The sequence below is a fragment of the Grammomys surdaster genome, unplaced genomic scaffold (genome assembly GCF_004785775.1).
Source record: "Grammomys surdaster isolate TR1022 unplaced genomic scaffold, NIH_TR_1.0 174, whole genome shotgun sequence".
Lineage (NCBI taxonomy): Eukaryota > Metazoa > Chordata > Mammalia > Rodentia > Muridae > Grammomys > Grammomys surdaster.
In genome coordinates this window covers 3,860,541-3,873,302 of record NW_021604622.1, presented here as the reverse complement: position 1 = coordinate 3,873,302, position 12,762 = coordinate 3,860,541, and the positions used below count along the sequence as shown (strand labels likewise).

At 40.7% G+C, this 12,762-nt stretch overlaps 1 protein-coding gene across 3 annotated transcripts in view; it reads right to left on the bottom strand.

Annotated features, from left to right (window-relative positions):
* Nucleotides 1–12,762, bottom strand: part of Nup155 (nucleoporin 155) — a 54,346-nt gene that overhangs the window by 17,914 nt on the left and 23,670 nt on the right. For 2 of the 3 annotated variants that reach the window (XR_003711414.1, XM_028767623.1), the window contains exons 16-24: nt 11,775–11,863; nt 11,089–11,151; nt 9,880–10,027; nt 7,509–7,575; nt 6,207–6,322; nt 4,399–4,496; nt 2,994–3,124; nt 1,163–1,354; nt 103–241 (exon numbers count right to left, since the gene is read on the bottom strand). Coding sequence is in view for 2 of the 3 variants with exons in the window: in XM_028767623.1 (XP_028623456.1) it covers nt 103–241; nt 1,163–1,354; nt 2,994–3,124; nt 4,399–4,496; nt 6,207–6,322; nt 7,509–7,575; nt 9,880–10,027; nt 11,089–11,151; nt 11,775–11,863 (1,043 nt within the window). In the remaining variant the exon portion in view is untranslated. The remainder of the gene's footprint in view (nt 1–102; nt 242–1,162; nt 1,355–2,993; nt 3,125–4,398; nt 4,497–6,206; nt 6,323–7,508; nt 7,576–9,879; nt 10,028–11,088; nt 11,152–11,774; nt 11,864–12,762) is intronic. The other variant, XM_028767624.1, reaches the window with a different exon arrangement.

The window sequence follows — 12,762 nt, the reverse complement described above, 5'->3', positions numbered from 1 at the left end:
CATGTCCTCTGAGAAGAGACTCTAGCTCACTCTGCTGCACTCACACATGGCCTTGTGTCCTCTTAGCTATGAAAAAGATACAAAGAAGGATGTGGTTCTCACCTTGCCTATACTGAGCACAAACACTGGGAAGGTCTACTTGGTTGCTGATTTTCTGGTACTCCTTCAGTGACTCCCTTAACATTCGCTCTCTCTCATTCTTACTCTGAACTTGTCGGGAACGCTGAAGAAGCTCATTTGCCTAAAGAGAGGAGAAAAGTTTAAACAGAGGCAAAATCAAGCAGGCAGACGATGCTGTTTATATGTTTAGTCTGTCTAAATTTACATGTGGCTTATTATCATTATAAATAAAAATTCTACAAACTTACTTCTTACTTTTAGGCAGAAAAGTTTTTGACCAAAATAATCCTAGCTAGTCTTTCCCAGATATCCTTGTCTGGGAATGCTCTTGCCTAGTCAATACATTATTGGTCAGCAGGCAGTTCATCATGTGACACTTAATTTTTTTTTTTCACCTGTAGGAAAGGATCAATAAGAATTGCCTCATTAACTTTGATTCACTCCAAATTTACTTAAAGTTTTAGTGATTTTCCTTACTAAGGAAGGAAACAAACTCCAATTATCTTAATTACTAAATTAAATGATGCTTTTCCCTTAATTGCTAACCTTCACCTTTCTAAAATTTATGTGTGTGGGTGTTTTGCTTGCATGTATGTCTGAGCAGAATGTTCCTGATGCCTATGGGTGTCAGATCAGGGCGGCAGAACCCTTGGGACTGGTTTTATAGACAGTAGTGATCTGCCATATGGGTGCTGGGAGTTGAACCTGGGTCCTCCGGAAAAGGTCAGTGCTCTTAACCACTGAGCCAAAAGACATCACTGTCCAGTCCCATAGGCTTTGTCTTTTAAACCATGGCCTAAAAATACTGTCAAAGATTCTCTATATGTAACAAAAAAGAGTACGCTCTTAAAAGAGTATACATGTACTTTTAAGAAACTATATACTTCAACCCATCTCTTAATTGAGGATTCTGACAGTGGAGCATATTAAGAAATGACCCTGAGGTCATGTATGGAAAAATCATGATTCTCCACTCCCACTCATCACTATGAAACCTCACATATAAAACACTAAAGAAGCAGTGACACATCATACATCATACCTTAGAGCAAACTGCATCATCTGTGCTATACAGAAGTGGACAGGTGTCCTGTAGATGTAAACTAATGCCATCTACAGCAGCGTTGTCTCTGATGTAGCAGTTGATAAGAGAAGCAATTAATGCTCCAGTGACCTCTTTGTCCCTGATCACTAGATCCTTAAAGGTGGTGATCTTCAGCTGCTCTTGAAATTCCTAGAAAGAGAGAGAAAACCTTTCATCAAAATCAAAGAATACTTTATTTCCTCACAAAGTAGAATTCATTTGTTTTTTGAGACAGGGCCTCACTAGATAGCACTTACTGGCCTAGAACTTACTATGTAGACCTGGCTGGCCTTAAACACAGATCTACCTGCCTCAGCCTCCCAAATACTAAGATTAAAATGTATGAGCCACCATGCTGAAATTTCATTAGTAATAAAAGACTCTACCAATAGACTCCAATTTAAATAAGAATAGGGCTAAGGCTCCCAGCACTGACAAACAAAATACACCATTGACACAGCTTTGCAAAAAAAAAAAAAAGCAATAAAATCATATAAAGTCAGAGCCTATAGTAGTTTTAATTCAGACCTCTGACTTTGAATGAAAAAAGTCGAATCAAGGTAGAGCCAGCACTAGTATCAGGCCACTTTGCTTTTGGCCATTGGCAAAAACAATCACTAGGCTACCTATAAAAAAAATCTGGCTGAAAGGAGTTGTGTCGTCTCTGCACTTGGAGGTTCAGGCAGCCAGACCTTTGGGAGACGGAGGGCAGTGTGGAGAACACAGGAAGTTCCAGGACAGCCAGAGCTACATAGTGTGGTCCTGTCTCCAAAGATCAAAGACAAAAGAATCTTGTGCTTTCATTTTGTTTTTCCTAAATAATGTTGTGATTCCAAAATTAGATGCATGAATTTGACCTGCATTTTGAACACATTTTCTTGCTAAGCTATAGCTCTAAAAGGTAAGGTCATTTTGCAGTCCAGAAAGTATTTTTATAGTTATGTATTTTTTTTCTTAAATCTCAACAAAAATATTTACAAAATATTGCAAGCTTTGGGGCAAATACTTATTTGCATTCCTTGAACACATACACAGTAACAGAAGGCAAGGAAGGCTTGAAAGCAGGTCACAAATGACTTGGAGCCTAAGAAGTTCCTACCCTAAGTTTATAATGCAAGGAAATCCGAAAACATGCTTCCTAGCATGGAAAATAAAATGGTTTCCATCCACTAAATAGCAGAGTTTCAAATTTTAAAAGGGGGAAAACAAAAGTTTATGTAAGTTTAAAAACCAAGAAAGACTGCAAAAACAACTGTAACCACTCTCTGCCTGCCACTAGGAAATTGAACTGGAGACCACTTTTTCATTTTGAAACGTTGCTTAAAGCTAGAACTGTAGGGACTGGAGAGGCAGCTCAGCAGTCAAGAGCACTGGCGCTCTTAAAGAGGACACAGGCTCAGTTCCCAGCACCCACACGGAAGGTCACAACATCTGTAACTCCAGTTCCAAGGGCATCTGATGTCCTCAGTTCCCAGCACCCACACGGAAGATCACAACATCTGTAACTCCAGTTCCAAGGGCATCTGACGGCTCCTTTCGGCACCACCAGGCAAGCATTTACACACATATAGGCAGAATACACACATGCATCAATTTTTAATTTAATTTTTTTGAGGTGGAGTTTTCTCTACACAGCCCTGGCTGTCCTGGGATTAATTCATTACAAATACCAAGCTGGCCTACAACTTAGAAAGATCCACCTGCCTCAAACACCACATAGAGCACACATGAACATTAAAAAAAAAAAAAAAAAAAAAGCATTTTGGGTAGAGGACAAAAGCCACCTCACCTTTTGAAGTTCTCCTACAATGACAGAAAACTGATGTTCACAAAGGAGTTTCCACAGAGCCAGAGCTTGGTATGACTTCCTAACCAGCTGCTGGATGGCCTGAAGTGAAATCTTCTCACTCAGTTGAGCCTCTAATAACAAAATACAAGTAACGACATTTCACCAAATGACACAGGGGGACTGCTTCCTCGTGTCAAATACAGCACAGCTAAGAGCGACATGCCCACGTCTCCCCTGCCTCCACTACAGCCAACTGGAGCATTCACGTTCTCATGCCCTGAAATACACTGTCGTGAATACACATGAAAAACATCTGCATATGCTTATGTGGAAAATAAAAACACTGTAGTGGCTTTGTCTCATTTCTTAACTTTGCCACATTCAACAGTTCCACCCAACAGACACTTAGACTCCTCCTAACACAGTGCCCCTAAAACAATACTTAGAGGGCTTTCTAGAAGGCACCTCAAGTTTCCCAGGACTGAGTTTCTCAAACCTTGTATAACATACCCTAGTATATTATTAAATCAATTCGGTCAGTCATGATAACTTGCCTTATCTTATAAGTAAGTAGAATACATCAAAAGGGACAAAAATGAATAAATATTATATTATATTGTGTGTGCATGTGTGTGTTACAAAAGACTGTTATCCAGTCTTAGACTGGAAATTCTAACATATGCTACAGCATGGTTGGATGTGGAAAGGAGTATGCTAAGTAAGTAAGCCAGTAACACAATGAAATAAATGCTATGCTAAGTACTCAGAGTCAAAATGAAGAAAATGGAAGATCAGTGGGAGCTGATGACAGGGAAAGTAGGAGTTTCACTATGGAATAATAAGAAAGTTCAATCGTCGCACAACATGAACATACTGAATATGCTGAATTGTATACTTAAGGAGCCCAGGGGCTCAAACCCAATCATTCCCTAGCAATGGAATCAGAGACGGGGGATCAGTTCCTCAGCTGTGTACTCACTGGTGACCCCACCAAGTTCAATGACCTAGCCCAATAGATCACCCAGATGGCCCAAAGGATTACATAAGAAAACTAAGTCATGAAGCTGGAAAGGGCCCGGGGTGTGGGAGGTTTGACTGTAGTGGAAGGGAGGGAGAGTGGATGGAGGGAGAGAGTAACCGGGATCTATATGAATGATTAAAAATGTCAAAAACTACAACGGTCAACGTTAAGGTATATTTATGTTACCACGATGAAGAAAAAGTTCATCAAATAGACTATATATCATGCTTTCTGGGGACAAAGAGGCAAACATCTTAGGCGGAAAAAAGTACAAAAAGAAATCATTTGCATGCTGCTCTCTATTTTCCCAACCATAATTAAAAAGAAAAACAAATCCTGTGTTTTTAAGACACTCCATTGGTGCGGTCACAAGAAATAAGTTACCATGAAACTTCCTCTGCAGCTCCTGTTGCATTTGCTGGGTGTTTCCATTCTCGGGACGCATGAATCCAACCAGCCTCTGCTGCACTTTGGCAGTAGTACTGAAACGTACATTTCAGAGTGAGTGAGAGTTTCACTGGCGCATAGATCAGACATTAGAAAATACAGGTGTGGACAGTACCTTTTTTTTTTTTTGGAGTTAAAATTTCTTATTTTAGTAAGACAAGAATGTGCACAGCTCATGCACTAGTACTTAAATAAAACATCAGCAATTACTAAGCTACAGTAACCTGAAGGTCAATCTACACATTCAGCAAGTTTAAACACATTCTTATTTTTAAAACATTAACTGAAAATATTGCTTGCCGATAAAATATTCTTAAATGTGGTGGCTGGATGCACCGGTCATCAAATATGCCAATACAACATAAGAGATAAGCATGTGTTTGAAGACGGCAATGTAGCAGAAATTCACTGAAATAACAAATACAAGCAAACAAGCGTCACCTCAAACACGAAGAACCTGAGCGCTTCACAGCAGGCTTTTGAAGTATTTCATTAATATCCTAAAATGAATTTGTCAAACCTTGGCACAACTTAGTGTCAGGCTGTCATTGTGATTTTACAACCATCAGACAGTTATGAATACTCTGCCAGCGCTGGGTCTGCTGAATTAACCCAAGAGCTTATTCATAGGACTGTGAGACCATATCGCAAGTGCTGGTCAACAAGAAAAAGGAAAACAAACAAACAAACACGGTGTGTGGATTTATAATATGGCTAGAAAGAAAAATTCTAAGACTGAATAGATGCTTTTAAAAAATAGCACATTTGGGCAGGTAAGATATCTTAGTAGCCTAGGTAACAGTGCCTGTTGCTAAGTCGGATGACCAGAATTGGATCCCCAGAACCCACATAGTGGAGGAAAGAACCAATTCAGGCAACTTACACTCTGACCTCCACACAGACGCTATAGCATACACACCTCCCACCCACACAACTCCAAAGAAATGTAACTTTGAGAAATAGAATAAAAACAGAAATATTATAGGCTCTTTCCTAACTGTATAAAAATAAATAAATCTATGCACAAAAACCTAACATTGCATATTTTCACTTAGGTAAAATAGTAGACAGATTCACTGTGGTAGAAAATTCACTAGGGTACAGGAACTGGGAGAGAGTCAATGGAGAGGGACTGAAAACAAGCACAGACTTTCTTACTGGCACAAGAATATCCCAGGACTAAACAAAAGTGATGATGATAGCCTTGTGAGTACACTGCATCTATAGCAAAGGACTGCTTACGAGGATAGCTTGTGGACTGGGTATGGTTGCACAAGCCTTTACTCCCCAGCACTCAGGAGACGGAAGCAGAAAAATCTGTGATGTTGAGGCTGGCCTGGTCTACTTGGGGAGTTCCAGGATAGCCAAGGCTACATAGTGAGATCCTGTCTTCCAGAAGACTCCAGTTCAATTCCCAGCAACCACATGGCAGCTTATACTAGTCTGTAACTCCAGCTTCAGGGTTTGTGACACCCTTCCATAGATGCACATACAGGCCAAACATCAATGAACGTTAAGCAAAAGACTGAATGGTAAAGCTCTAATGTTTGAACAAAATACAACAGAAAGAAAAACTGAATAGCTAGGTCTGTAGTTCAGTGGTAGAGTACTTGCCTACAATCTGTAAGGTCCTGGCTTTCATTCTAATATCTCAAGGTGATAAGACAAAACATCCTCCATACACAGGAAAAAAAAAGTAAGTAAGTAAGTAAGTAAGTAAGTAAGTAAGTAGATCTGGTTCTCACTTTGGATTTCCTAGCGGTCCTCCTGAAAACTGGGAATTTCTGTCTAGAAACTCCTGCAAACCCTTCAGTTCCTGTAGCACTGACTCCAGCAGCTGGATGGGTACACTGCTTTCAATCTGTAAGATTGGGAATGAAAGTTTGCAAACATTTAAAGACACAGAAAAAGTGTATGTATAAAAAAATACTCCTTAAGAGTCTACGGTAAATATATACAATTCGTTTTGAGCTATGCTATCTTTTTATTTTTAAATTCCATTCAGCATCCAATTAGCCAAAATAAAGAGCACTGAAAGTTACCCATGTCCTTCCCCCTGTTCTTTTATGATTAACATAAAATTTATATGTAGTAGAACAAAAATAACAAGTGGACATCTTAATTACTTTCCACAGTTCCATGGTCATCATTCAGATTACCGTTCAGCAGGGTTAACACCTACATCCTCATGTCCTTATCTGCCAATAAATCAATCAGTTCAAGGAAACTTCACTACTATCATTATGGATTAATTCAGTCCATTCTGCAGCGCATACAAATACTATGTTAGATAAAATGCATTCTTATTATTAGAAATATGAACTCTAAAAGAGCATCAAAATTTGGGTTGGGCTGTATGTATCAGTGCATGTCAGTGAGTGTGCACGTCAGTGTGTGTGTTTATGTCAGTGGGTGTGTATGCCAGTGCATGTGTACAATCCTAGTACTCGGAGGGTGTGGAAGGAAGGTCACAGGATCAAAGGCAGCTTGAAATACATTGCAAGATCATTTTGGGGAAAACAGAAACAAAACAAAAAATAGAAAAACAGAACAGCAAAGAAAACAAAGGACAGCAAAGGAAAGAAAACAAAACAAAAAACAAAAAAACCCGAGAGATTAAAGCAAGCCTACTCACTCTATAAAAACAAAGCTCTGTGATATGTTTCTTTATAGCAATGTGAAGTGCACAAGAGCTCGCACTAACTGCTGAGACTGTGAGAGTGTCACGCTTCTGTAAAAGGCAAGTATAAGTGAGAACAGATGGGGCGGCTAAGTCAGCGCTGGCTCTCCAACCTCACAGCAACCTTGACTCCCTGAAGGAGTCAGGCTATTCTTTTCATTTTGCACTGGAGTACCAGGCTATCAAATGTTAAAAACTTTACTAGGTTAAGTGACTGGGGCAAGACATAAACTAGAGAAAGGACAGTTTACTGGATGAGAACACAAAACATGTTCATCAAGCAATTAAGACATGAGAAACACTTCCTACTGAATAACATCATCAACTGGTCACATACAAACAAGGAAGTAACATTATACACACTTACTGCAGTGATCTCCCTGTTGGAACTCTTGAATACTCTTTCAACAACTAAGCTAGCATCCCAAATATTTCTGAAACAAAAATGTTTTAATTATTGCACTGTAAACAAATACAACCTTTTATAACATGCAGTTACTTGTGTATAGGAACATGAAGACTTTATTCATTTTTTTCAAACACAGTAGACGACTTAATTTAACATTTTCTAAGTTTCCTAGAAAACAAGTCTAGAGAGACGGCTCAGCAAGAAGAGATACTTGAAGCCTTGTGACCTGAATGGCATCCGCAGAACCCACATCAAACTAGAAGGGAAGGACTGATTTCACAAGTGTCCTCTGATACGCACATGCACACCGTGGTACATGTACCTCTCCTCCATTGTGCATACACACCAATACTAAACACGATCTGAGAAAAGAAGAAATTGGAAAAACCTGAAAAATTTCAAACATAGCATTCCTATTACTCCAGAAATTCAAAGTACACTAAAGAAAAGCTCAGTGGCTAAGAGTGCTAACTGTTCTTGCAGAGGATCTAGGTTCAGTTCCCAGCACCCACAGGACAGCTAACAGCAGTCTTGTATCTCAGTTTCAGGTGATCTGGTGCATTCTTCTGTACTCCAGGGGTACCAGGCATATATGCAGTGCACATACATACACGCAGGAAAAGTATTTGTATACGTAAAATAAAAAAAAAATCATAAAGATCACAGGAATATGCAGACATCAGACACACAGCCGCTAATGAAAGCCTCTACCCCAACTGAAGATCAGTATATACAGGCATGGCAGCTAATTAGACAGCGTGGGAGGACTACAAATAGGGGCAGCCGTGGTTTATCCTTCCCTTTACCACTTCCTCTGCAGCATGATTTCCACACCTGTCCTTTACAGCAATGGTGTCTCCTCACCAGCTTCTGAATCAAAGGTGACCAGATACAACAGGACAGAGAATAGCACTGTTGTGAACAGAGGCATTGAGGGGCTCTGGAAGCTTCAACCTTCACATGCGGTCCCACTACCAGTAAGAGACAGATTCTTGGCTGTCCTACTGAAGGATGAGACCATACAGAGAACAGAAGTGTGTGCCCGTGTGACACCAGTGTATAAATGGGCCTTGAGCATACAGCAGTACAGTTAAGATAAATAAACCTCTTTCTACTGTAGCATTTGATTGCATCTGCAGGAGTGAGCCAAGTGAGACCAGAACTGCCCAGCTGAAATCCAGACACACACTACTCAGTGACAGGATGTTTAAAAGTCTAGTTATTAATGTGCATTTAGATATAACCTGAGGCTCTATGCACAGAAATAAAACAATGAATACAGGTAAAGGGTTCAACAATGTAAAAAACTGTATCAATGGATGAACTTAAAACTAAAAGTAAATGGGGAGGCTCCAAGGAGTTTATGGGGGTGACTCTAGTTGAGACTCTTAGGAGTGGGGATATAGAACCTGTAGTGGTCCCCTCCTGAAGCCAGACAGGACCCATTACAGGGGAATAAGGACATCAACCCACTCACAAAACCTTCAACCCAAAATCTGTCTGGCCTACAAGAAGTACAGAGAAAAAGATGAGGCAGAGTCTAAGGAGATGGCTAACCAAAGACCAGCCTAACTTGAGACTCATCTCATGAGAAAGCACCAATTCCTGACACTACTAATGATATTCGGTTATGCTTGCAGATTCAAGCCTAGCATAACTATCCTTCGAGAGGCTCTACCCAGCAGTTGACTGAAACAGATGCAGAAATCCACAGCCAAACAGTGGATGGAGCTCAGGGAATCTTGTGGAAGAATTGAGGGCCCCAAAGGGAACAGGAACTCCACAGGCAGACCAACCGAGTCAACTAACCTGGACTTTGGGTGCTCTCGGAGACTGAACCACCAACCAAAGAGCACAGATGGGCTAGACCTAGCCCCCCGCCCCCCACCACATATGTAGCAGATGTGCAGCTTGTTCTCCATGCTGGTCCCCCCCAACAACTAGAAGAGATGTCCCTAAATTTGTTGCCTACCTGTGCATCCCATCCCCTTAACAGAGCTAACCTGTCTGTCCTCAGTAGAAGAGGATGCACCTAGTCCTGCAGTGACTTGATGTATCAGGGCGGGGCAGTACCCAGAGGGGCTTTCCCCTTCTCAAAGGAGAAGGGAAGGAGGGAATAAGGGGAGGAACTGAGTGAGGGGGGATCAGGAAATGGGAGGGCTTTGACTGGGATGAAAAAAGAATAAAAAAATTGATGGGGGAAAAAAAAACCCACAAAGAACTATAAGTGAAATTCAGTAAGTAATGTCCCAAACATAGATTTAGGAATATTCCAACTACTACAAAAGGACAAAGTAAATAGTAACTAGGTAGATTGCAAAGTACTTACCCCATGATTCGAGAAAAGTAAATGCAAATACCATTGTGTTTTCCTGAATACACAATCTCTGGGCCACTCAAACCACTCATGCTTGCAGCTTGCATGGCTGGGTTTCCAACAGCACACATTGGGGTGGACGTGACAGGAGGCTGAGCACCTGTGCAAACATAAGAAAAAGTCTCTCAGTAGATCCTAGGCTCATCTCTAAGGCTCACGAGCTCCAACTTACTACTGCTACTTTGCTAATTTGCTAAATACACAGAGTTGTCAAGCAGCCTTCTAAATTTACATCTCCATATACAGGGGTCAGCGCAGCTCTCAATGTCTTCAGACAAGCTTCTTTGTGCCATAGGCTGTGGCTAACAAAGAAGAGCATGAAACGCAGAGAACGAGGATCTATGGAGGCTTCAGTCAAAAATGACACATTTATACCATAGCCCAACCCCAACCCACCACCAGAAGGCACAGGGACCATCATGGGAGAGGGGTGAAAAGCCTACAAGAACCAGAAGTAAGAAAGACCTGGGGAGTCGGGGGGTGGGGGTAGAGAAGGGCCTTCTGCACATGACAGGGCTGCTGCATTCTAGAGCTCAACATTCCAGCATGAAAAGAGAAAGGCTCACAAGCCTCTGCCTCCAGCTGAGGACCTATTAGCAATTGATGGCTTCTGGGTTCTAAAGATGTTTATGGCCTTTGCACGCTCCAGTGGATGGCCATGTCCATTGGTGTGTGGACAGTACAAATTGGACTGGGTGGTATTAAATAGGACACAAGGTTGAGAAGGGCTAGGGTTTGGGACAGTGGTTCCAGAAGGAGTTGTGGGTAAATAAGCTCAAATACATTGTATCCATGTATTAAATTCTCAAATTAATAAAAATAGTTTAAAAAAAGAAATTGTAAGTGTTTAGAAATTTCAATAATCCATTTGATGTATCTTAAAACAAATGGAAAATATTTAAAGATAATGAAGAGATACCCACTTGGTTTTGTTTGATAAGAAGTACAGACATGGATGGGCTTTCTCAGCTGTTTTACATTGATTGTGAGGATCAAACTCAGGTTTTAGTGGTCTGTGAAGCATTTTACCACCTGAATTATTTCCTCAACCTCTGTTCTCTCTCTTTTTTTTTAAGGGATCATGCAAATTAGACCTTTCAACATTAAATATTAGGAACAATAATTACTGTTAGTTCTTCAAAATGAACAGAAAAGAAGTACCATGGGATGGTGTCCCCAAAGAGGATGGATTTGGATAGGGACTCCCACTAGGGACAGGAGAACCTAGAAAAGAAAAAAAAAAAACAAACAAAACAGCGACATGTAAAATACCTTTCCAATGGTTTGAGTCTGATCAAGATTCTATAAAGGAGCTATGTATCAGTGTGACTGAGGAAGGACAGACACTGCCTACTCGAGTCAAGAAGCAGACACACACATTCTCAACTAGACATTCTCCCATCTGAAGGAGATGGATACAGATGTGCTTATCACCTGACTATTCATCACTTTCTTTTCTTTTTTAAAATCTGTAAATACTATTGGTTGCGCATTATTTTGCTTCTTAGTATTCGTTACAGATTCAATATTGCCAGGGGTGGTGACAGCACATGCCTTTAATTCTGGCACTGGAAGACAAAGCCCGGGGGGCGGGGGGGGGCGGGGGGGGGGGAGGGACTCTCTGAGTTCAAAGTCAGCCTGGTCTACACAGCAAATTCCAGGCCAGCCAAGGCTGCACAGGAAAATTTTATCTCAAAACAAAACAAAAAAAATCAACACTAACCCTGAAAAAACAAACAAACAAACAAACAAAAACAAACAAAAAACCCCAAAGATTCAAGAGTCCCTCTCTAGAGAGTACTCACTAGTTACACAGAAGTACTCCTAGAACATCATTCCGTACTCACTAGAATACATAGGAGAGCCCAGGATGGGACCAACGTTGCTTGGAGTGGGAAGAGTAGCTGGAAATCTCATCTGTGCCTCACCACCATACCTGTTTGTGTGACAAGAGTATGAGTTCAATTAAACTGTCAATCTTGTAAAAGCTGGGACAATCCTGCTCTTAGCTGCCATACAATTGGTAGAGACGTTAATATACGGTGCTCACGGGGAAATCAATATGTATCTAGCATAATCCTTCAACAAATATTGATCTCAAATTGCTATCAGAACATTAGAAGAGACTACTAAGTGTTTCTGGTTTTGTGGGTTCTTTTCTTCCATCCTCCACCCTCTGTCCACTCCTTTAATCCCATGGAGAGAGAAGAAAAGGAACAGATCCCTGAATCTAACTTGTTCTTCCTGTTTCTCCTTTGAGCATGAGTACTAACAAATTGTGACTAACCCCCACAACAACCAACAACCCACCCCACCTCTTGAGGCCCTAGCATTTATATAACCTCTGAAAAATTCCCAGAATCCCAAATGTTGCACACCTCAGCTAGAGCACTAGGCAATCACAGTCAGCTGCTTCGGACAGTCTGAAGCAGTGCCATATCCCACAGTTGGGATTAAAATGAAAACACATTCATATAATATTTCTGTGGCTTTTTAAAAAAAAGAAATCAAACTTCCAAAATCGCTACTAATGTCTAAAAAAGGACATGTAATGGATAGTTTGCTTAACACAGAAATGACACAGTCTTTCTAATAGAATATATTTAGTCAAATTTTTAAAACAATGTTAAAGATTTATTTATGTGTATGGTGTCTTGCCTGAATATGTGTCTGCACATGAAGGCCACAGGAGGGTGTCAGATCCCTTGGAAGTAGAGGGACAGTTGTCAGCTGCCATGTGGGTGGTAAAGATTGAACCTGGGTCCTCTAAAAGGGCAGCCAGTGTTCTTAACTCAAGAACCATAAATTTAAAGATACAGTACAGGCATTCTTCAA